The 26,046-nt window shown below is 34.8% G+C and overlaps 1 protein-coding gene across 2 annotated transcripts in view; it reads left to right on the top strand.

Annotated features, from left to right (window-relative positions):
- The first annotated feature begins 2,198 nt into the window (after positions 1–2,198).
- Positions 2,199–26,046, top strand: part of LOC118271946 (uncharacterized) — a 147,022-nt gene continuing 123,174 nt past the window's right edge. Inside the window, exon 1 of one of the 2 annotated variants that reach the window (XM_050698931.1) lies at positions 2,199–2,398. In XM_050698931.1, coding sequence (XP_050554888.1) covers positions 2,337–2,398 — 62 coding nt within the window. In that variant the 5' untranslated portion in view covers positions 2,199–2,336. The remainder of the gene's footprint in view (positions 2,399–26,046) is intronic. The other variant, XM_050698930.1, reaches the window with a different exon arrangement.

Here is a 26,046-nt window from a genome sequence, read left to right as displayed (position 1 = left end):
AATGATCAGACAGATCTCCTGATGGTAACCAATCGGCACCGCCTATGGACATCTGAAACACTAGAGGCGTTATAAAGTGCATTGCAGATCTTTTGGGTGTTAGGAATTTAAGGGTTGTTGGGGAATCCCCGATTGGGAAGGGGGTTAATTTGGCATCTGGTAACCTCACTAACACATTCGTGCTGAAGTATGGCTCTCCCACATTTGGATAAAACTTATTTGATTTGTATCATCAATCACCATCGTATCATCTTCCTTAATGTATTATCGACGACTATCAAAACTTTCAATAAAACTAAGGTCAGGAGAAAGACATCTTAGATTTATGTTAGTTCCCAGACATAAGAACCGTATTCAAACTCCTTTTAGGAAATTGATATGATTTTATAACACAATTTAAATAAAATACAAATCAATTCAATGATTAATGCGTGCAAAGTTGAACTCTATAACCGTTAAAATCTTTGATATTTAAAAAGTAATTGAATAACTTTCTTTTCGTGATATTCTTAAGTGTTAAAGTGACTTTCGCGAATAATTTGATCTTGACTTTGAATTTTAATGAGAATTCTATGTATTTAAATATTCTGGTTTTGTTATTGGAAGCTGTTACGAGGAGAGCAACTAATCATAATGTTGTCGAGACATTGGATTTGATAGACACTATGATTTTTCTTAGATAATCGAGTTAATTAGTCAAATTGCTTAGACTGCTTCATGTATTAACATTAGAACTTAACGGGAGAACTTCATCCGTGATCATGGCATTTGCAACAGTGCCAAAATATCGGAAACTCATGGACATAAATAAACATGGTAAATATCCCGTCTTAAGTTCTAATGATAGTGTTAGTTACCATGTCAGCTTAAAAACTTAAATGCTACATGTATGTGTAAGCAGTTAGCTAGGATGGAAAGCGTAAGGTACCTATTTCAATTATATTTTTGTAATAACTATCGTGAGACATACTAAATTAACTAACTCACGTATATTAATGGAGAAAAACTCTATAGTTTTCCTCAGTATTGGTAAAACTAGTCACATTTTCGCTTATTATTTATGTAATAATTTAATAAATATTTATGCCATACTATTACGTCAATTAACCGTAAACCTTTTATCTTTGTGCTAATTAAAAAAGAAGTTCTCGCTAACTTTTTTCGAGAAAACCTCGTTCATCCAAATATTTGCCTAACCAAATTTTATTATTCTTATTACCTTTACGTCAATCAACACTGCTATGTGTAAAAGGTTGTAAAAATTCCGACACTTGAAAATCTGTGTCAATGGTCATTTCTACTGACCATTAAATATTCATATAACTAAATTAACCATTTTAACTGCCTATATTACATTGTATTGGTTTTGTAACGTACACTTGTAATAACAAAAAAAGCTATAATTATTGCAACTTGCAGTTGTTTTTACTTCTTAATTACAGTTGTTACAATCGATGATAAAAATATTGTGGTAATGTTTGTGTTTGAGTTTCGTAAAATATTTCAGTTACCTATTGAAATATTTGTAGAGCTGTGTAGGCATAAATGGGCTTGAAAATAGACGTGAAATAATGGTTACGGAGTATTTTGCCTTCCATCCGTCCGACCCGGACGCAGCTCCCGCAGACTGCCAAGCGCGTTAGCGGACTCCGGCTCGAAAAGCAGGTAGAAACAGGGTGGTCTTTACTCTAGTCTGACACTGCATCTCGTCTCACCGAAGGCGGGAGAAGAGATTGGATGATTTTACCCATTCACTCAAAAACATATTCCATCCATCCTTGTCCCCTTCTCACACAGAGAAGGAAAAATCATTATATTCACCACGTTTGCTCAAGACAATTTGCAAATTTAAAAATATATAAACAATAGAAATTTTAAATCCAGGTTCCATCATTTTTTTTTTTTTCAGGGGGAAAATCATCCAATGACTTCTCTCGCCAGGGCAAAGCGAGAGGGAGTGTCAGACTCTTACTGACTAAAAACCACCCCGTTCCTACTCCTGCTTGTCGAGCCGGAGCCCCGGTAAACCCGCTAGGTAGTCCGCAGCTCCGGATTAAGCATCAGCCCTACTGGGCCCCATCTGTGGTGGTCTGATGGCTCTTTGAGGCGCAATTATTTACCTTAAAGTGAAAATAAAATAATATTATATGTATAAAAGTTAGTAATTTTAACTTTATTTCTCTTTTGTTCCAGATATCATCCTGTGAAGTGAAAACGACGTTTACATTTAGTGTTAAATAATGTTATTATTTAGTGTAAATTAGTGTAGTTAGTGCCTTTAGTGTGGATGCATACTTAGTGTGAGTGTGAGTGTTGGATAACTGCAGCTCTTCAAGATGATGACCTTATACAGAACGATTAAAGGGACCAGCACGACTAAGAGGAAGAAACGGGAAAGGTATGTGTTGCTTTGTATTTCAGAGGGCTTATAATACGAATATCGAAATCTGATTGGTCGGTTCAAATGAACCCACCTATCAGAGTGCCGAACGCGCTCTCGTTTATATTTCGTAAACGAAAAGCTAATTCGTACTGTTAAAAGTAAGTAGTCACGCCTTTGTAATCTCCAAGGGGGCAGCCATACCTATTTACCAATTATGTTATAAGTCTCGTGCCATATTGCGAAACACCAGGTACAAATTTCATGTTTTGGGTCGGAAAAACAGCTGCTGTTTTAATGTTACTCCTAAATATGTTGTTGATTTTCCTAATGGGAGATTATTTTTCAAGAAATCCAAATACAGGTAGCAAGTCTCTCATGATAATTCTTAAAAGATAAATAAAAGAATAGAGTAAAATAACTATATTTTTTCACCACAAAACAACATCACCCACGTATGAATGAATTCATGCGCGTACACATAGCACCGTAGCGCCACTATTCAAGTAACGGTACTATTTGGAAACGACTAGAAGGTTTCACTTTTACTTTACACCTGAGTCTTTATGTTTTACAGATAGTTCGGTGATTTGACGATAGATGGCGTTGGCTTACACTTGACTGAATGTCGTAATGTTCACTAGAATATCTGTGCTAGAGTTGGAATATTTCGCACAGATTAGATTCATTGGTAAATCTGATGAAGATGGTATCAATATTTTTTTATGTTTTCGCTGTATGATGACCGAATAATCTGAAAATCAATAACAGCCTGTGTCCGCGCACGCTTAGACTACGAACTGCCTCTATGAAATTAGGTTTTCATAAGATCCACATTTGGTAGACGGTTTGGTTTGATTACTTTAAATCATTTGTTCTCTGCTCATCTCTATAACAGGTCATCGACATCAAACCACAATACATCATAACTACAATCAGATACAAACTGACAGCCAGTTTAACAGTCTTAATTACAAAATACATAGGCAATGTAACTCAATTATGTTTTTGCATGAAAGTAATTAGTCTTATTCCGCCTGTAAGTGAGCTTGATTGGAGATTGTGCTTGTCAAATATGCAGACAAACGATTAGGTACCATTGTAGTAGAGCATTGTAATGGTTAGATGTTTAAATGCTATGCAAGTTAAGTCTAGTCATAATTATAATATTAAGACTGTTACCAGAAGATGTAAATGAAGCGGGGTTTTCCTGTGATACCATCGAACAGTCGCTTTTTATAAGAAGTCTAGGAGTTTCATTGTCTTGCTTACGGAGTATTTGGCCAAGTGACTTTTGGAGTTAAAGGAGGTCCCATCCATCCATCCGCCCGACCCTAGCTACTAACTGCCTAGCGGGTTACCAGGACTCCAGTTTCAAAAGCAGGAGTAGGAACTTGGTGGTTTTTAGTCAGTAAGAGTCTGACATTCCCTCTTGCCTCGCTCAAAGCGGTAGAAGTCATAGGATGGTTTTCCCCCCTCAAAAAATATGTTTCATTGTCGCATGGGTAATACATGGTAATACTTTCTATTGCTAAATAATTGTAGATATTAAAACTTTATCTTTATTATTAATGAGAATATCAAATTGACTTTGACAACTAACCTAGGAATGAAGTCCCAGTTCTTACCTAGGATCGGTATAAAAGTCATGCTTGAACAATAGGAACTTTATACAAACTGAAAATTTAGTAACCCTCGGTTTATATCTGACGGAACCTGCGTCGCCTATCATTGGTCGCGTAGCGACAGAACAGACAAAGGTATAGAAAAACAATTGACCGTTCACACTCAACGTGCTCCCCGCTTTGGGAACCGACTTCCTTATTTACATGTGTGCAACTGCAAGAGGAATCAAGAAATCAATATACCTACATAATTTAAATCTTTATATCTCTGTCAAATAAACAATAGGGAACACACAAAGAAACAAATTAATCTGCAAATACAGACACATATCATTTGGGGTAGGTAGAGTTCAAGGATCGGTAGTTATTATCCAGTTCATAATTAATCAATTAGGAGTTCATTTTGTCTAATCATTAGACATGTGTTGAAAGGTATCATTAACTTGTAATGATAATATGTTATTATTGCCTGACATGTAGGAAGTTTATTGATGTATGATAGGTATTGGGTTTCTATGATTGGTTATGCCTTTTGTTTTTAAGCAACTGATCAGTGGAAGAATTTTTTTTTTGAGTCTTGATTGATGAAATATTTTTGACAAAGTTTGGTGTTATATTTTTGTTTTGATGTTCTGGTTAGCTATGTAGAATTATTTTTAATGTTTAAGTGTGGGAGAACATTCACATACAGGAGTATAGGACAGGAGAGATACCACGGCGTCTCAAAAAACTGACGTGAAACAACGCTTGCATTGTGTTTTTTTTGTGTGAGTGAGGTTGCCAGAGGCCCAATCTTCCTATTCGCCGAATATCCAACAACCCTTATCATTGGTCGCGTATCGACAGAACAGACAAAGGTATAGAAAAACAATTAACCGTTCACACTCAACGTGCTCCCCGCTTTGGGAACCGACTTACCATTAGGTGATCCGTACATGGTGCAACTGCAAGACCAATCAAGCAATCAATTTGTACCTACATAATTTAAATCTTTATATCTCTGTCAAATAAACAATAGGGAACTATACAAAGAAACAAATTAATTTTTAACCGACAGACACATTATTTGGGGTAGGTTTTTCAAGGATGTATGTATTATTATCTAGTTCATAATTAATCAATTGTTTGGCACGCTCATACAGCCTAAACGGCTTAGACGGATTTTGGCTTGAGAGGTGTCGTTGGACTTCGTATTGATACTGTGATTAGTGACACTGACATGTAGGAAGTATATTGATGTATGATAGAATATTGGGTTTCTATGATTGGTTATGCCTTTTGTTTTTAAGCCAAATCAGTGGCAGAATATTATTCACTCTCTAGCCTAAACGACTCGATGGAATATTCAGCTTGATAAAGTTTGGTGTCATATTGATTCGTATTTGATGCTGTGAGAATGACAGTAGATACCTATAATTATCAAAACATAAAAATAATAAAACTAAAAGAAAGTAAAATAAAATAATGTAATTTCAAAAAGTGATACCACTGCGTTTCTTCATTATATGATAAATGAAAACCGGTAAAATCATCACAATCCCCGATTCCCCAAAACACTTAAAGCAGTCGGGACCCATTCTAGAAAGCAAGCCGTATGTGCCCTCACTAAGTCTTCATATTTAGAATGGGTCCCGACTGCTTTAATTTTACGATGACTTTCTTGTTTTAGGGTTTTTTCATTTTCATATAATGAAGAAACGCAGTCGGGTTTTTTAGTTTTTTAAATTACATTATTTTTTACACTTACTTTCTGAATTCCTGTCTCAAACGCAATGATTACCGAAAATTTAGCACTTTTGGCACATCTGAGACCTTGGAATCAACCAGTCAAGGTCGAATATTAAATCCGTGTATACCTTTGTGACAGACTACTTACATCGAGGTCTTTGTCCAGCTATTTGCTTTAAACTGAGTTTGTCAAACAAATCTTTGATTCACATGAAGTCAAACATTCCACTGACTCATGCGCCACCAAAAATCCCAAATCATTCGATTAGAATTCATCGAGCGATTGAATCGAGACATAAAATCGAAATGATCGAGTCAAATTCGGTTGTAGGTGTACGTGTTGCGTGCAAAGTTATATGCTATGTTAAGATTTATTGCAATACTGCAGTAAATGCATAAATAAATGTCAAGTTATTTTGATGATGACGGCATTGTTAAAGATGTGTTAGTCGAGGGGGACGGCTGCGGAGATTTTGAGTTTGTTCTTTGCACTGGGCGTAAGTAAGTTCTTAATTTCATTTCGGATATTCTTAGTACCTTATAGATAGACGATGCTGGTAAGACTCCACAATTGTATATGGTAACGTCACACCTTTTAGCATAGTATGACTTGAAACTAGTCGAATTCCTTGTTTAACAGTTACGTGAGTAAGCCCGAAAACTATAATAATTAATTTCTTATGTCATAAAAAATTGTAAATTGTTTAGACAATATACCCAAGATATATACATAATATACTGTGCCATCCAAATTACGCGCCTTAATAGATTATAATAATATCCATCTTTCGATATTTCTATGAACGACTGTTCTCACAGATAATATTTCGGATGCAAAATTGGTACGTTCATAGCATAGAATATAGCCTTAAATATTACATAGTGCAGCTTATAATGTGGGAATATTAGTGACATCACCACATCACCTGTTGAATACCGAAATCATTAGTAGTACGATGAGAACGTTTCCTTGGCTATGTTTTACGTTAATTTATGTGATGGCATTAATAATTATAATTAGTTGAAGCGTTGTGTCATAATACGTTTGGGAAGTAACTGGTTTTTATAGACCTCGGATTTCGATTGAAGGTTAGATCTTTATAGATTGATCCTTTTGTCCCCGAAGACCCAGGCAGATGTGCACATTACGGCACGTAATGCCGCTATACAATGCACACTCATTTTTCACCATTATTTTGTGTTATATGTAAGTCCCATGTAATAGGAAGTGAGCCTATTGCCATATACTGGGTGGGTACAATTCCAGACTCAGTGCTACTAATGAGAAATTTTCGAAAAAACCGAAAAAAATAACCAGTTATTCTTTACCCGATCCGAGAAACGAACCCGAGACCCCTTGCGCTGGGCAACTACTCGACCAACGAGGCAGTCACGTTAATTTTTGTGATGACATTAATATAATTAGTTGAAGCGTTGTGTCATACTTGGTTTGGGAAGTAACTGGTTTCATAGACCATGGACTTCGATAAAATGATGTGATCTTTATAGATAGGTAGGTATAGTCAATGATATTATATTGGTGAAACCTCATTGGGTATAGTGATATTTTGTGGTTTTTCAACGGCATCCTGTGGGGAGATCTTTAAAGAGAATTTTATGTGATTAACTATTTAAATGTATTTCCTATCGCATTTTTTATTTATTTGTCGTCTGTCGCAAGCATCTTCTTAAATACTTAAGAATTATTCAGAAAAAATATCAAATCTAACAAAATTAAACTATTGTCCAATTATTTTATTTGTGTTATGACATGCATTATAAAATATGTAGATATTTTAATAGCTAATATTGTTTTACAAAATCGGAAGTTTCCAAGTAATAAGCTCTGTGATACGTTTTCATTTCAAAACTATGGAGATTCAATAGGTTTCCATAGTAACACAAACCTTATCTTACTAAAAACAACAAAACATACTAAACAGTCAATTTATACCGTAATATTAGTATTTTGTGTGTTGGCAACACCCACGTTATGAGTATGGGGGACAGTAATGGCGGGGAACAAGGCGATGGCTTCATTCATGCGAGTGTTGCCATGTTCCTCGGTAGTGATGTCACGGGGTGCCGTGAGTCTAGGGTTTAATTTCACAGTACTGATTTGCATATTATGTGGTTAATTTAGGCGAGCGATTGTCGTTTAAAGTTCTAAGGGTTGTAGCAATTCAAATATGGAGATTATTATATAAATATTGTTTACGTTCATTTATATTTGGACTTATTAAACTGCGACAGTGCCTACAAGATTGGCAGCAGTATTTTCCTAAATTTCGGTGACCCAGTCGACAGTTTCGGTATTTCTACATCCCCACAAATGCCTGCCATATGTGGAGATTATGTTAAACCCACTCTCCAGAGAGAGTCCTTAGTTCTGAAGTGAACACATTCCGACAGACGATGTTGGTGACCTATAAAAAATATTATTACGAAAGTTTCTATATCCTACATTTCCATTGAATCCCTAATTCTCTAAACTAGGGATCTCTAGGGACTCTAAACAGTACCTATAAAACAAATACATTTCCTACATGTCCATCTACACTAAACAACGGCAGTGCAATCGGTTGCAAAGTTGCAACTGTTTCACAAGCAGTTAGCTGTCTCGTGGGCGTCATACAAGGGTCGGGCTGCATACTGCCAGTAAGGATATCGTTTCATCCGATAGTAGTGCGTATTTATTTCAAGTATCAAGTATTTAAGATAAAGGTACATGTTTTGGTGAGAGTGCGTTTTAGATATGAAAAAAAAAACAATGTTAGTTTCTTTTTGCGATGAAGTAGATGTACTGATGTATATTTTTTGTGATTTGAGTCAAATGCTTTCGATACTAACTACTCAAGTCTGGAGATCTTCAAATCCCTAATGTCCAAACGGCCAACACTTCTGGTGTTGCGGGTGTCCATAGGCAGCACCGATTGCTTACCATCAGGTGACTCGTCTGTTCGTTTGGTAGCCAACTCATAACAAAAATTGGTTATAAAGATATTCGGCAACTTATGCTTTTTTCTTCTCCTCTAATTTTTTAATTGTGGAAATTATTGCAATTTTTTTAATGAACTAATACAACAAATGTATCTCAAGTAAATGAATTCACATTGTGCTTTTCTTTATTTGAATGTCATCTCGACGTACAACGCAGCACTTAGCCACTAAATACCAAATGTAACTCACTTAGCATAGTCCAAATAATCGGCGAAATCAAAGACCATATTCAACTAAAAATTCCAAAATAAAGCAAGAAAAGTAACTTTAATTAATATTCTCGTAAACGCACAATAAGTACTTATGCTATCTTTGAACAAATTTTTAATTGGCGGTCAGATAGTCAGATAGCAGTCGATAATTGGACAATGATATAGATAAGATTGTTTAAGTGAGAATATTTGTTTGTATCTAGACTTTATATTATTTTTATTTTAGTAACGCATTTTAGTAAAAGTGCATTAAGTATGCGACTAATTGCTACTGTAAGATGATAGTCTAGTTTCCGATAAGAACGGTATGGAAACAGAAGTGGGGATTTGAGTTTCTTTTGTTTTTTTTTGTATCTGCTTTAGGAATTGTAGATTTACTTTTGATCTTGCTTGTTGGCACGTTTGCCTCTGGTTTTGTTCGATAAGTATATTTTTGAGTGCGACTGTGAGTTATTTTGTTTGTCTGTCAAACCTAAATGGTAGAGATGATTGTATGGAATGGGTAGATATATAAAATAAGCCTACAATTAATGATAAATCATATTTATGTTTGTAAATTGGTTACAAGATTGCACGTCTTTTTTAAAATAACCAGGTGAGGTATTTCCTTTCGGACTACTCTGAGAAAAATGCCAAACTCATAGAGGTCATAGTCTCTTACAAAGTCCAGACAATCAAATTAACAATAATGTGAAAGAACCAATGTGCAAGTTGATTCTGTTACATTAAACTCAACTTTACACAAACGATTATTAATAATTTCCTTTCAGTTTTTTGGGACTTCACTTACATAAATGATATGTCACGAACAATATTCACGTTCATATACATTAATCTAAAAACATTGATGCATATGAAAGCGTACGAAATGAAACATATAAACATACGGTACCTAACGAAAATCAATATTCTCTGTGTACCATTAAAATTGCAGTATCATGTCAACAAACAGTCATTATTTTGGAGATGTTATACGAATCTTAAATCGGGCCTTTGGCGTTCAGTCATTGACATTGTATTATATTATATTATATAGTTGAGGTTATATTATATAATACCAGGTAAAGGATAAATAAGGATAATATATACTTTAGGTCTTTGGTAATAAGATCCTTTTTGTGGTTATTTGATTTGAGACCCTTGAGTGGAGGTTGGTTTATAGAGTATTTTATTTTCCTTATTTGTTTTACTGACGCTTATCCATATTACGCTAACAATTTTATAGGTATGCACAATTAAACTACGTTTACTCCTAGATGAGGAGGTTACCTAATTTTTTTTTTTACCTCGTGGTGGAAAATCCACACGGGGAATATCAGACGGATTGTTACACTAAAACTATTAATTTAATTCAGATGAATTTTAATAAATGCAAATATATTATGTATAATAGATCGTTTTAGATATTATTGGGTCCTTAGAGACGGATAGATTAGTAGGGTATTAAAAGATTTAGGTAAGAACTTATACGAAAAAAATATTTATTTGCACTTACAAGTACATACTCACGTATGGGTTATCGTGTCATATTTCAAATGACTCAAATGACATAAGAATCCGTGACGGAACTCCGCGTATTTATTTAAGACCTCTCAAACGGTATGCGAGCTTAAATATATGTGTGAAAATTATGTAATGCCTGCCTGTTTATGCTTCGAACCTTTTGTTCTTAAGTTACATACTGATTATTACATACTTATGTATATGATATGAAGCTTGTTTTTCCCTAACATCGTCGGCAAAGCTTTGGGATATCCAGTTTTCCCCAGATAGTTATCAGTATCTTCATCATCAAATTATCAGCGCAACGTAGTTAGGTTCTATTCACACACGGAGCAAGTCTTTGTATGATCCACAAATTGTTGTTTTGGGTGTGATGTATATGTGAACTTGTATGTTTGTAAACGCACACAATACAGGAGAAAATCATAGTGTGGGCCAACGTTTAAAAAAAACACCCGTTAACAAGTTGCCCAATATTAAACTATTGTATTAGATCAGGGTATCTCCCAAAACAGCAACTAGTCACTTTAAATGTAAATCCTGTATCTGTAGCTATTTGCCACCGTCGCAAGAGTAAGGATTACTTTTTTAAACATTACCCTCCACTCGGAATTCATACTAAAACGTGGATGTGTTTACAAATACATAATTAATAATATTCACATAATAAAAATGCCCATCATGCAATCATCATAAACTAATTCGTATCAGTGTTAAAACGTTTGAATATTTATTTTTAATAACAAAATGCTAATAAGCGGTTATATCCAGCAACACAACACGAAACAAATAAATAAAGGTGTTGCCAATTTGAAATTTCTTTCATTCCGAATAATAAAACAAAGAAAAGAGTAATAAAATTGAATTACTTTTATGACCTCTGTATTTCATTTCAGTGAATAAATAAAAACCTTTTTGAAATTTCAGTTCAATAACCTTTAAGGTACGTGTACTTTTCACCATTTGTGTTATAAGTCCCATGTAATAGGGGGTGATCCCATGTATAGAAGCCGATTGCTATATAGGTATACTGAGCACAATTCCAGACTCTGTGCTACTACTAAGAAATTTTCTAAAAACCGAACTAAACCCAGTAATATTTTGCTCGACCCGGGAATAGAACTCGAGACCACTTGCCTGGAAGTCACACCTGCGACTTCTCAACCAACGAAACAGTCTTTAGACAATTACAAAGTCTATATAGAAAGAAATATGGAGTTTATTGTTGCAAAAGTAAGCAACCGCACCTTGCCATTAGCGAAATATTAAAACGGCTAAGAATAAAATTATAATGGCAACATTTTTCTTACTGCGTCATCGTAAAAGAATTTCAAAGGGTTTGGTTACCTACGTATTTTACTAAAAATGGATGTTGGTGGTCAAAATGGGTAAGGCAACGTGTAAAAATAGCTTTGGTGGTTAAATGCATATTATGTTTGTAGGTAAATACCGTACTAAGGATTTTATTAAATGGTTGAATATTATCTTGGACCTTTTCTAGCAGGAGGATTTGATAAGTATATAGATAACTATATGTATAGTATATTTGTTTTTGAAAAATAACAGTTTCAGTTTTATTGGCTATCTTCTGATAGCGGCGTTCCCGTGGAATAGAAAGGTTGAAAATTTTTGGAAAAAATGGTGGAATTAAGTGGTTATTCCAGACCCTAATCTACCACTGTTCCATATATTTCATCCCTCTCCCTCCCGGTTTTGACGTGATTCAGAAACATACACTCATAAACTCACAAACTTCCACATTTATTATTAGCAAACTCCAAAGCCCTAAACATAATCAAACCAAAAGGAGTAACTGGAATACCATCAATGACTGTAAGATACTATAAAAAGATTGCATTGGATGAGTTGGGTCGTTAGGTACCTAAATTAAATTATATAACTTAAATTATGGACTGAAATACATATAACAGGGACCTCAAAACTTACCTTGGAGCCGTTAACAGGAAATTCCTAAAAACCGCAGCTCAAGGAAAAAGTTTTATCAAAAAATGTTGTCAAATACAAATGGAACGAGATAGTGGGACTTGATACAACATTTGTTTTGTGCCAAATTTACCGACATTTACATTAACGGACCCTTCTAAATACATTATGACAAACTGCATGACTGCGTTGTAAATATATTAGTAAGTTCCATTAAAATATTAAAATCATACAAAGAGTATTCTTCGTTGATGTTTATCTCCTGCAAGAAAATTGGGACAAATTACAATCTTTTCACCCGCCTTGTCCAAAGCGAGACGGAGAGTTAGAGTCTTATAGACTAAAAACCACCATGTTTCTACTTCTGCTTTTCGAGCCGGAGCTCCGGTAAATCCGCTAGGTAGTCTGCAGCTCCAGAAATTACCTCACTATGACACCGCGACGACTGTTTCACCAATCGCGATTGCTGATACTGGTCTTGGCTTCGTGATATCATTGCCAAAAATCCGAACAATGGCCATGGTGACTTGATAGTTTTACGTAATACCATAGTAGGGTGGGAAGCAGGGCGGGAAGCATCCTTTAAATTTTTTGGGTGACCAAATGGTACTCCAGTTCATAACAATACATATTGTCAGAATAAAAATGATAAAGTAATTAAGTTTTTAACATGTTTATGTTTCAAGGACTTCTGGCGCTAAATGTACCGGCAAACAAGCCTAAAGTCACATACCTCATTGTTTCAAAGTTTTTGCGACAATTTTTAATTTTTGAGATCTTGTCTCGGGCCGTTGTCCATTTATGCAAACATTTTATTATACACACTTCTTACGCATAATAAAACTTATGCTCTTAGTTATAAGGTTGATTTTTCGAATAAAATGTAAAATAGGGTTGTCACTTGTCTGGTAGGTGTACCTAAAGTTAGTCAGCTGTGTCGAAATCTCGTTCATTTATCTTGAAAGATGGAGTGGCTACTTGGTGATGCTTCAGAGTTTTTTCTTTATGCCAAACTCTGTGGTTTCGTGACATTGTGTACCGTTATAAATTGTTCTTTATGTACGTGTCACTAAGGACGCGTTGTTTGGAATATTTTTAGTTCATATAACGTTTTTTGAAGTCATTGATCTTGTGTGTTTAAGGAAATAATTGTTAGTCATCATAGGCCTCATTGGTATAACCAGTCGTGTACCGGAACGCAGATTCATACGAGAGACAATCTATTTTCTATTGTGTCTCTTATACAGGCAATCAAGTGGTTAAAAAATTAATATGTTTTAAAAATCGAATTATTAATACTTGCTTGTAAATATCTGAAAATAATTTTAGGTACTTCAGAGTATGACAACTTACTACTTTTCTATTTTCCTAATAAAGGTACATACTTTGCTTCAAATCGCAAAGTTACTTTGACACTAGTATTTGCTACATAAGCATTTGTTCTTATTTTATTAGCTGGTATTCCAGTAAATTAAACAAATAAAAAGTGCCATAAAATAAAATGTTTCATCAACAATAAATTTAATAAAATGTTAAACAAAATGATCTCAATAAATATGAGGATACGGTCTCACTTCGCACGTTATCACTTACAAAAGTAATATCAGGAGACTTCTCTTTGAAAATTGTAATGTTATTTATAAAGCAAATGCGCCATTAACACGCTTTATAGCCAATAAAAATGATAAACTTTAAAAGTAATGCGCAAAATACACACAGTTTTTATATAAACCATTCTTAAATCAAAGACCTACAATGGAAATCACACTTTAACTCTTCAGTCCAAAGTCTTAAATGCCTTGTTGAGAGTTTAACCCTATAATTTCGATGCAACCTTTTCTTAGTGACAGATATGGCGTTCGGTCTGAAAGACAATAGTACTAGATATTTTATTGGAAGTAGGGTAAGTGTTGAATTTGATATGAGGTGACATTATCTGCACCCCATAAAGTTTGTAGGGTTAAAAAGATGTGTGTGGTTATATTAATTTTAGTGCCAGAGTAGAATTTCAGAGTGATGAGAACAGCTTTTTGATTTACAATAGAATAGAGTGTGTTTTATGAAAATGTTCTTAGTATGTTTTGGTTGAAAGTTTTACAACCAGTCTATGGTGCCATAAAGTCGACAAAGAGAGACTGTTATGATATTGGTCTATAAATATTTTTCTAGAATTTCAAATGTTTTTGCTCGACGAAAATTATTATTAACATATTAAACGCCAAGGGAGGCAAAAGTGACCGGCGCTAGCGGAAGATTTGCCTTCATTTTGTTGGCAGTCAGTCTTAAATTAATTAACCCGTCGTTTGCTGAAACGTGGATCTACACAATGTATTTTATATTGTGTCTTATATACAAGCATACAAGAGGTTAATTTAGTACCTTACTCCTTGGGTAACGCTTTGAATGAATTATGGCTACCTAAGTCGTAAGAGAGAGTCAACGAGAGTCTTACTAAAATTATAAGTATTTTTAATCTAGGTTTTAATGAAACCATTGACACACATGATGAAAGGCGTTCTATTCAAAGAAGTACATATTCGTATTCTTCTATCTACCTAGATATGATACCTGTTTAATCTTAAATGACATGCAAACTACAAATGAATGGTATTTATAGCAGTCTGTGTGAATGTCACCTCTTTGGAATTTGAACTGTGACCCTATTGTGTGGAGGTGATACGGATCTCACCACGCATTAGTGACTAATCCCTTTTTAGGGTTCCGTAGCCAAATGGCAAAAAACGGAACCCTTATAGATTCGTCATGTCTGTCTGTCTGTCCGTCTGTCCGTCCGTATGTCACAGCCATTTATTTCCGAAACTGTTGGGCCTACATAGTTGAAACTACTTGTAAGATGGTGTGTTTTGGTAACCGCTATTAGAATTTTGAATAAAAATTAATAAATTTAAAAATTAAAGGGGGGCACTCCATACATGGAACTGATTAAAAAAAAAATTTTTTTCGGCTTACATATCCGTGATGGGTGTCTATGGATAGGTCTTTAAAAAAGACATTAAGGTTTCTAAAACCACTTTTCGTCAAAATCAATCGTTTGAAAGTTAGACGCTTCCAAAGTGGAAAAATGTGTGTCCCCCCCTCTAACTTTTAAAATAAGAGAGTGAGAAAACTGAAAAAAATATATGCTGTAGATTTCAATAGAAACTAACAACGAAAATTGGTTTGAACGAGATATCATTATTAGTTTTTAAGAAATAAAACATTTTCAAAAACCGCATATATAACTTTGTCCTTCATACAAACACTATGTAAAACCAAGTTATTTTACAACTTTTATGTTATGTCATCTACTTGCTGTTACGGAACCCTTCATGAGCGAGTCCGACTCGCACTTGGCCGGTTTTTGAGAGCTGAATTGCTGAAGGTTATTAAGGTTTTAGTTGAGAGACTTTCCAAGAAACCATGTAATGGAATATTTTGGCCATTTGCTTGTGAAGGTGTGACCTTTTTATGGTATAAGCCGGTAAATGTGCAGACGGATCACCTGATGGTAAGCAATCACCGCCGCCCATGGACACTTGAAACACCAGAGGCGTTACAAGTGCATTTCCGGCCTTTTAGGGGTTAGGAATTTAAGGTTTGTTGGGGAATCGGGCATTGGAAAGATTGGGAAGGTTAATTGTAAAACCTTTAGCCATTTAAACTAGATGCACACAAAAATCCGAATCCATGAAAAGATATAATGAACTTAAACAGCAGCTATTCAAAGTTTTGTAATTTGCAATAAACTATTCAAGCAGCTTTATATAGGGCACCAAGCAAACACAAACTAAACTACACTCTATTTCTAAATAAGTAAAGTTTGTTTTCATTTGTTACAGGTAAGCGCAGTTAGAGAGAGATCGTGACTTATGATTTCATTATAGATCGGCGCGTGCGCCATCTTACGACATGGATAACACCCCTTAAATAAGTATGTGTTGAGTTGAGCAACGTTGAGTTATGAGATTACATGTTTTTGTCTTATTGACAATGGATTTTTAATTATAGTTTATAGTGTAGTTTGCAAACTTAATGATTTTTGTGACCTCTTGATTCTTGATCGAGGTGCGATAAGATGGTAAGTAATTGAGTTAAATTAGGTTACTAGTGTAAGCACGACTGGCACGATGTCTGTCTAAAGTTCTTTTAGTAATGAAAGGAGTCATTATTACACTACACGAGTCTAAATGAGCCTAAGTCATAGATCTAGATCTCAAAGCAAGTACAAAGGGGAGATGCCATAATGTGATTGTGAACTGTGACATAGCAAATGGGGCCTGTCCAATGATATTGTAAGTAGAAGCGTGTAGATAGGTTAAGTGCTCAGTAAGTGCACATTAAAATTTAGACAATTGGCAACATGTTTGTAGTATTGGACTACTAGATAGAAAATAGAGAGGAACATGGTTTGTAACGTCTCGCGCTTCCCGTAAAGTGTCAAGCATCATGTTAATAGGAAATTCAGTTATGACATTTGCTGTTTGTATTTGCTTTATGATATATATGCAGATACCGTGTGTGATAAAAAGGCCTGTTGTGTACAATTTTTTATAAGACACCTAATTTAGTCTTGTTATAGGTAATCTTGTATGCATATAACAGATCCCTTGTGACTTTATTGTCACATATTTCACAATTTTTTTAAACACTTCATCGAAAAATAGTCGTCTATTTATGTGTCCCATGCCCATAATCAACACAAGCGCCCTCTAGCCTTAAGATCAAACGAACACCCCTTCACATTAATAAAATACACCATTAATCCAACTTGACACTAAATAACATACGATACAGGAAACCGACACCTATTGTTTCTCCTTTACGGAGCCGGTCCACACAAATCAATTTAATATATTTACATCTGACGTCATTACACACTGGCATGCCAGTAAACTGTGCCAGTGGACAGGCGAGTGCACTAAATCACTTGTGAGATAGTATTACTAACGCGGCTTGGAGTAAAGTATGTTATAGTTTGGTGTAATGAGGTATCTATTTGTCTATGTTAGGGCATTTAGGTAGTTAGGATCTGTTTTTTTTTATATTGTAGCTTCCCTAGGCTTTTCTTCTGTATTGTGGGTGTCCTTACAAACACAACAGCACACACGGAAAACATATTTTGAAGTCTTTGTAAGGTTTGCCTTTTTTATGGAAAAACGAGGGCAAACTAGCCGACGGGTTACCTGATGGTAAACGATCAGCGCCGACCGCTACACCAGAGGAGTTAAACTCTGTAGTTCTTATTACTGAAACATTCTTGAACTGTTTTCAAATAGGCGGTGAGATTACACGTCTTTTCTTAACGTGTCTCTATATTTTTTCAGAAACCATAAATGAGTACCAACCAAAAGTATGTGTTTACGTCAAGTTTTGTAAACAAATTATCAAAATAAAAAAAGAGTGAATCGAGCAAGCCCCATCTTCACAGTAGAAACGTTGAACAAAAACTGTGACCAATATATTTCACCAACAATACAAGACTTGAATGGCTGCACTTGCTGCAACTAGCTGCAACAGTAGGATCACAACCTTACATTGTGTCCGAAATAGCTATAAATTAAGAGTAAGCGAATAAATTCACTTTATTTATAGAGACTGACAGATTGCAGTGGGATGAACACATCTTGTAATTGTATACGGTCCGCGGAGGTCTCCAATTGACAATATAATAGAACGGACTATGAATACAACCTGAAAGCGCAGCTGACTTAAGGGGAACATCATTAGGTTACGTTGTGGTCGGAATGTGACGTAGATCCTAGGAAAAAAATCGAGTTACCTTAATTGTCTTTTAATAAATATAAATAGAAAGATCTGTCAGGTTCTTTTAAAAATGTACTTTGGTCGTTTTTAATTATGTTAGGTTTTACAATTTCAGTTCTTCCCGATCTTTCCGTTCCCTGATTCCCCAACAAACCTTAAATTCCCAACCCCTAAAAAGCTAGAAACACACTTGTAAAGCCTTTGGTATTTCGGGTGTCCATGGGCGGCGACGATTGCTTACCATCACGTGATCTGTCAGCCCGTTTACCGGCTTACACCATAAAAAACTTAATTATTAGGACGAATTAAGAGGAAAAATTTCAGTACTTAACGGGTTTTTAGATACTAATAAGATAATATCTAAGTTTATTAGCGTCTAAACTAAACCTCTGACATCACATTTAACCCCAACATAAGCTAACAATGTTGCGTATTTATTCATCTATTTATATCTTTTCTGGAAGAGTATTTTCGTAGCGATGGTTAATATTTCTAGTGTATAAGAATCTCTCGACGACAGTACATTGAGTTTTGTCTTCTGTTCGCTGGGTGGCACGGCCTTCAATTTATTTCCGAACCCAAAGATAAAAAGTATTTAAAGTAGGTAATGTGGAATAAATTTTTATATTTTTACTTATTTCCCTTTACCTTACGCGGCTTAACATTTTTGTTGATCGACCGAGTGAAATTCAATGGTAATGATATTTTCCATATTAGACGCGTGTTGTTTATATAATCTTGTTTTTACTTATTTCGCTGTGATTTGTGATAAATATGTTTTAAGATTTGTTGTTCTTAAGAAAGAAATATTTAGTGCAGATTTGTTGAATTTCAGATGTAGCCAATATCTTGATCACCTACCTATATGTAACACACTAGTTTGTTTGTATGGATGTTTGTCCGTTAATTACGCTGAAATTACTGAACAGATTTTAATGAAACTTGGTATACAGACAGGGTATGAGCTAACTTGGGTGTTATGATACTTTTTAACTTACGAGAACGCGGGCGAAGCCGCTGGCAGAAGTATAGAATTGGTCTAATTTTAAAAGTAGATAAATTTTCACAAGAGTGTCGTGTAGTGAGCCTAATTGATATTTCAGTACATTCAAATCGCTTCAAATTAATGCTACCTTAAAACCATTAAAAAAAATGTCTTTGATTTCCTTTTTCATATTACACACACTCATAAACACAGCTAACCATTTTCAAAATGGCGCCGATAATAAATAGCAACTGGCACCGGCCGATATCATTCAAACAAGCACCCAATAACTCGAATAAAAATAAAAACCATTGTCCGTCAAAGATGTATAATTCAATGAGAGCAAGTGACAACTGGATGCGGCAGTATTGTATGCGAGTGTATTGAAATGCCGCGCCCGCGCACTTTGATGTCCCGTGTTAACACCGCATCCATTGCAGCGTGGCGTTAGCTTATTTGTGTGTCCCATCTCGATTGATATAGATGTTGATTTTACTGTTCAGGATTTGTTTATTGTGGTGATTTTATTAGTACTGCTACTGTAAGAGACTTTTTGATACTGAATGTAGACATAAGATTAATGTTACAAATCGATTTTGTTGCTACTGTGTTAGTATCAAATGCTAAGGTTAAAAGTAGTTGTTCTGTTTTGTTACGACTTTGTACAAATATCCTCTTTTACCATCAAAAGAAATAGGTTTCTATAGCGTTAGTTTCAGGCACCTCATGCATGTAATTTTCAATAAGCAAGCATCTTATCTTACTCACTTCAAATTCAAATTCAAAATCTTTATTTCTCTTCCTTAATGTGGTATATGTTCTTAAATAAATAAATTGGTAACAATTAAGGACCCTATCGGGCACGCAACTTAACGTCTAATATCTTAATAACACAAGTGTATATATTATTTATGTATCAATTGTATGTAGTTTATGTATTTGTTATTTACAATTTAGCATGGGTTTTTACCTATCTGGAATCTTTTTTAGAGGTATACTTTTTGTCTTGTATCTTAAAACTTTAGCTAAACTTAAACATAACATAAGCAAAACAATATCTTTAAATATGACATTCAAATATCAAGATCAATTTACAATATCACAATAATATACGAACAGAACGAGAACATTCTCACACACACTTCCGCATACCGAGTGGACATCAACAAATGTTGTCCGACATATTCCTGGGCTAAAGGGCGCATTCCCCACCCCTACTATAAGTCCACGTCTACACCCACTCTAGGGTGCCATGTGAACTTAAAGGTAGCCTACAGACGAGGGTTTAAACTACAGGGAGTCAAAGGATTGAAAGGAAAATAGCTAGTAGTAGTTCAGTAGCAAAATGTTTTTCTGGGCTTTATTGTTTCGCTACAATTCAATACAATTATCTTTATAAAATCTGCATGATCTGTTTGATGCTCATTCCGATCTTGTGCTATCTGATATGATTTTGTTCTATCTTAGATTCTCGATTGTCTTTTTATGTGATTCTTATATTGAACATCTCACAGGATATGCAAATGAGTCAACCCTTAAGTGTATCGTTTTCACAATCCAGAAGTGATTTTAGTCCTCAGTGAACAAACGTCTCTCTTGTTTGATGTGTGTAAAGCAGTCTTCAAACTTTGTAAAGCTTGAAGTCTTCAGTTTGAATTGTACAATAGACCAATACATTTTCTTTTAGATCTTACAAAGCACAAACTAAACAGTCACCAGTTATTTCCTATAGGTACTTCTGAATATTTTCACTCTACAATTGAAACTGAAAGTCTGTAGCAAGCTTTAGTAACATCCGTTGAAACTTACAGTCATGCATCACGACCTACACTCAGGGACAATGCGCACACGCACCATAAATATGAGATACGTCATCAAATACCCGGGGCGCGTCCAAAACGCGCGCGATTCTCGATACTGTTTATAATGTAATAAATAACCCGATATGTGTATTCGACACCTACTTACTTACGTACGACGCGCCGATTGATAGTCTGTGGTGGTCTATAAAACTGACTTGGAGATTGATTTCAGCTTGTTTTTATTTTTATTTTAGTAGATATTGTCGTAATAGTAGCTAACTGCCACACTCAGAGACATTAATACCTACAATTGCTAAGGACTGATTATACACTCACAGGCACATTTAACCGCTCACCTTGATTTTCTCATAATCTACGGAAATCTGGGAAAGTTTGATATATTTTTTTAAAACGAGACACATTTTGTTGATTAAATACTGTGTAGTATGAAGTAATCATTACGGCGGTAAAAGCGTTATTGATTTAAGAAATATATTGCAGTATCACTGCAACGGCTGTGCGTTTTTGTTGTCAATTTGTGATTGATGTTTTACTTATTTAACTGGACGTCTTTTGACTGACGATGCGAAAGAACTATTAATTGTACCTATACTAAAGTACCTAAGTTTTTACTTTTTTTGAGATAACTAGAGTCGAATTTTGATTGAACCCAGTTCATTCACCAGACAAACTGTTATTTAATTTTTGACTAAAACTTTTTGTCAATTATCTTAAAACTTTTTCATGTGATAGATTTTGTTCGGTAAAAAATATGTAATCAATGTAAAAATGTACTATAACCGATAATAAACGGCTTCTTATTTTGCCAAATTCTGAACGCAATTATAAAGCGCATTGTGTGGTGGAGCTTCACTAAAGTCATTTGTCACTTCCATTCTTCTGATACAAGTTAAATGCAATGTTGTTGAGGTTATAAAACATGCCGGTAATACGTTACGACAGTCCCGGAGCTGCGGACTACCTAGCGGGATATCCAGGCTTCGACTGGAAGAGCAGGGGTACGAACGGGTTGGTTTTTAGTCAGTAAGAGTCTAACACCCTCTCGCTGCACCCAAGGCGGGAAAAACCATTGGTTAATAAATACGTTTTCAATTGGTTTAAATTATTTTCTATTTAAGAAAAACAATTCGGCAATCAGAACAGGACTAGTATTTTAAAAATGGAACGCACATTTAAAAAAAATATTTTGCCAATTAATCTCAAATCAATAACGTCAACATTTTGTCAGCTTTAACATCATTGCAACGTTATTTTCCCGTAACATGACATAAATGTGTCATCAGACATCAGAAGTACAGTCCTGTCAAATTAATCAATGTATCTGACACACACTGAGACGGGACCTCAGAGTTACGAAGTTCATGGTGTTTTATTTATTATTTTTTAAGCGAAATTAAGCCGGCGATAAATACTTTAAGTGCCGTTATCTTATTACTGTATCATTTGTGTATGGTTTCTGGTTATAGGAAGTAATTCTTTAAACAATAATAATGAGTTACAATACAGGAATTTTGTTTGTGCTATGCAAATATTTGGGCCTAGTAATTTCAAAATGACCTTACCTACTAGTTGAGTTAGTTTTGAACATGGAATTGATGAGAAAAATGGGTTTATACTGCTCTATTTAATTTACTATTAAAGTATAAAAGCTATTTATGCTAACTTAAAAACTTTAATATCACTGATTTAACTGGTTGCAATTGTACTACAAGGCAAATTCAAACTTCTATATGTACAAAAGTGTTTTCTATAAAACCACCACATTCCCAACACACACATTCAAATCAGTTCCGTTACAAAACCTGGCCTAATTAAATAAATCATTCAAAACGAACGCACCAATCATCACTACAATCGATTACAACTCGATAAGAGAATCGATACTCCTCATAAGTCAGTGCTGACCATACCTGACCACATTTCGGGCTTATTCAGTTACTGTTATGGCTACACATGGAATTACACACAACCAGTTTATCATGATCTTACTTTGTATCATCTCTCCTTACATTCGAGGGTCAGTTTATATTGGTTGTGTTTAGTGTTATGTGTAGTCATGTGTACCGGGAACGTCGGGATTTACGATAAGTCTCTCAGGATCGTACATCGCGATCCCCGGGCGGTATGGCACAGTTACACTTTGACCGACTTCAATGTTACGGTACCTTCGGGATAATGAATTGTGTTCGTGTGATATTGATCTCGTTTTAATGAGGTTGTGTTTTGGTATTTATGAATGGAATGTGAATAATATTCGTTGATGGGTTAGGTTTTTCGAAGTTGCTTCCATATTATTTGTACTGTAGTGTCACTTTATGAGCTGCGGATTGCCTAGCGGGTTTACCGGGGTTCCGGCTCAAAAAGCAGGAGTAGGAACGGGGTGGTTTTTAGTCAGTAAGAGTCTGACACTCCTTCTAGCCTCGCCCTAAAAACAAAAGTGCCACAGTCAAACTTTATACGGCTAAGGTTATTTTTTCCCATGTATTTTAACATTAACTTTGGGAAATAGGTAACATCTTCATTGCTCCACTTTAGAATTTACAAACGCATCTGCTTTTGAACAAATGTTTTGGAAAACAATCCCCAGAGATAATAATAAGAATGCTTCTTTAAACTGCATAACTCCCCTTGAAAAGTGGAAAACTCAAATCTTTCTATCACTTGGACGTGAAAAGAAATGGAAATCAATATAAAAAGTGAAGTTGTAAACAACCATTTAAAGGGTTTTGCAAGAATTTGGATGTTAAATAGTTACCACGACTTGTTTTAATCATGAGTTGGTGTCGCACTTGGCAGAATGCCAAATACGTTACCATTGAGTTGCCGCCATAGTCCTAGGAATTCTAACATTTTCCTACAATGCAGGGATTCTGTAATTAGCAAGCAAATCACATTTTAGTGGCGCAAGACTAGGACATGGGCGCCAATGTTTTGGATTGGTATCATGTGCTTAAAGCGATTGGCCCAATGTAGGCAACATTTTGCACCTACGTCTACATACATATATAGGTAACTGACATATATTTTTTTCTATGAAACGATGGCAGTTGTCACCAACATTATTTAAGAGGTACATTTGAGTAAGGTTCTACAACAAAAGGAAAACCGCAAAAGAATAAATATAATCTGAATTCTATGAAAAATAATAACGTCTAGAGGTCGTTTACTCCCAAAAGTCGCTTCGTTTCATATCTTTGGGTACTCTACATTTTCCGCAGCAGATGACCTTGCAAGCCGGAGCTCCGACTCGAAGCAGGAGTAGAATTGGACTGGTTTTTAGTCAGTAAGAGTATGACTTTTCTCTTGCCTCACCCAAGATCTTAGCTGGTAAACGAGCAGACCGATCGAACCTGATGGTAAGCAATCGCTGCCGCTCATTTACACCCGAAACACCTAAGGTGTTACAAATGTGTTGCCGGCCTTTTGGGGATGATCACTCCGGTATCACTCCGTTCGAGCCGACCCATTTGTGCCAAATCAAGGACTCTCACACACGTTTGTTTGTAGCACTGCATTTAAGCACCACCCCTGAATGAAAATCAGTAGCGTCATTCCACGTCAGTTTATATTTAACCGTCTATAAATAACCTGAACCTTTAGTTACCAACCTTCGGTAACGGTAACCACCGAATAATATCACGAAGACTCACAAAACACCGCGCCTGTAACCGAATACTACATTTCCTTATAAATAAACAAATAAACATTAAAACCATGTCATTTTTATTATCAAAACTATCAAATATCAACCTTAATACGAACGATATAAGGGTTAACAAAGATGTATTTGTAAGATTGCAAAGATTCATCCGAAAAATCCTGCCGCCTACGTTTTGCAACCAAAATTTCTTATTTGTCTTGTACATTAAGATTTTGAACAGTAAACCGTTAAGCATACAATGAAATTCACCGGTATTTGCTTGCCTAATAAGTGTGAGGAAAATAAAAGACTTCGTAAGGAACATTTGCTGATGTCGGTCTGTTCACAGGAATTTTGTTTTAAAGTATTATCTTGACATTTCCCAAATTTATTTTACGTTTTCCGGTATCCTAATTTGTCTCAAAATTATTAAAATGTTGTTAATTGTTCGTCGGTTCGTCTATCGGTCAAAATGCACTTGTTTGTTTAAGTAGGTTTACACAAAATAATTCTAGACTTTGAACTACTTAAATGGAAATAATAATTTACAATAGTACTTTGCTTATCGTATTTAAACCCTGAGACCTAGTAAACCTAAGCTTTTTGGCACTACAAACCTTAACCAAATACATGTTGCAAAAATCTCATAAATATTCAAATTAGTCCCAAAATATTTGATTTATAGCGTTTATAAAAATATTTTCATAACACTATCGTTGCGATATTAAGTAGCAATAAATAAAAACGTGTCGTCAATAAATATTTATTTATGATAAATAATATGAATGCAATTAATTACTATGACTGTACTTTCTTTCGGTACATATTTGAGCTTCTTAGAACTTGTACGCAATTTGTATTGCAATGTTAAGGTTTCAGGGTTGGGTTTGCAACAGTAATGATGTATAGAAAAAATAAATTATATTTTAATGAATTAGGACTTTTTTAGTTTAATTTTATTTTGTCCCTGTTGGTCTAGTTAGATAATGTTAGGTAGGTTTAGACAGATCAGATATTGTATTAAAGTGAAAACAAAATTGAAGATATCACCGTTGTGTGATAAGACCGCCCATTGTACGCATACTACCTAAAGTTTATGTAACCTATAAATAATATATAAAGAAATAAATAAAATAAAATATGTGTCATTTTAACTGAGAAAATCTCAATTGAATATTGTGAAACACGCCCTATGTCTAGTTTATGTCTAGTAGACATAGGAAAAACATTTGGTACCAGTAACATTTACGACAACAGGTATTTTCAAAAACGCCTGATGTTTTTCTCACTATTTAAGAGAAGACGCGGCACATCGAACTATCACTATTAAAAAATTGTGAGATTACTTTGAATAACTTCTATCAAAACAATCTACGAGTATTAAAAAAAAAATATTTTTCGACTGATTTACTTTAATTAGATTTTATATTGTTAAATAAGTAT

This window comes from Spodoptera frugiperda, chromosome 15, assembly GCF_023101765.2.
Source record: "Spodoptera frugiperda isolate SF20-4 chromosome 15, AGI-APGP_CSIRO_Sfru_2.0, whole genome shotgun sequence".
NCBI lineage: Eukaryota > Metazoa > Arthropoda > Insecta > Lepidoptera > Noctuidae > Spodoptera > Spodoptera frugiperda.
This window is presented reverse-complemented; position numbering and strand designations above follow the sequence as displayed.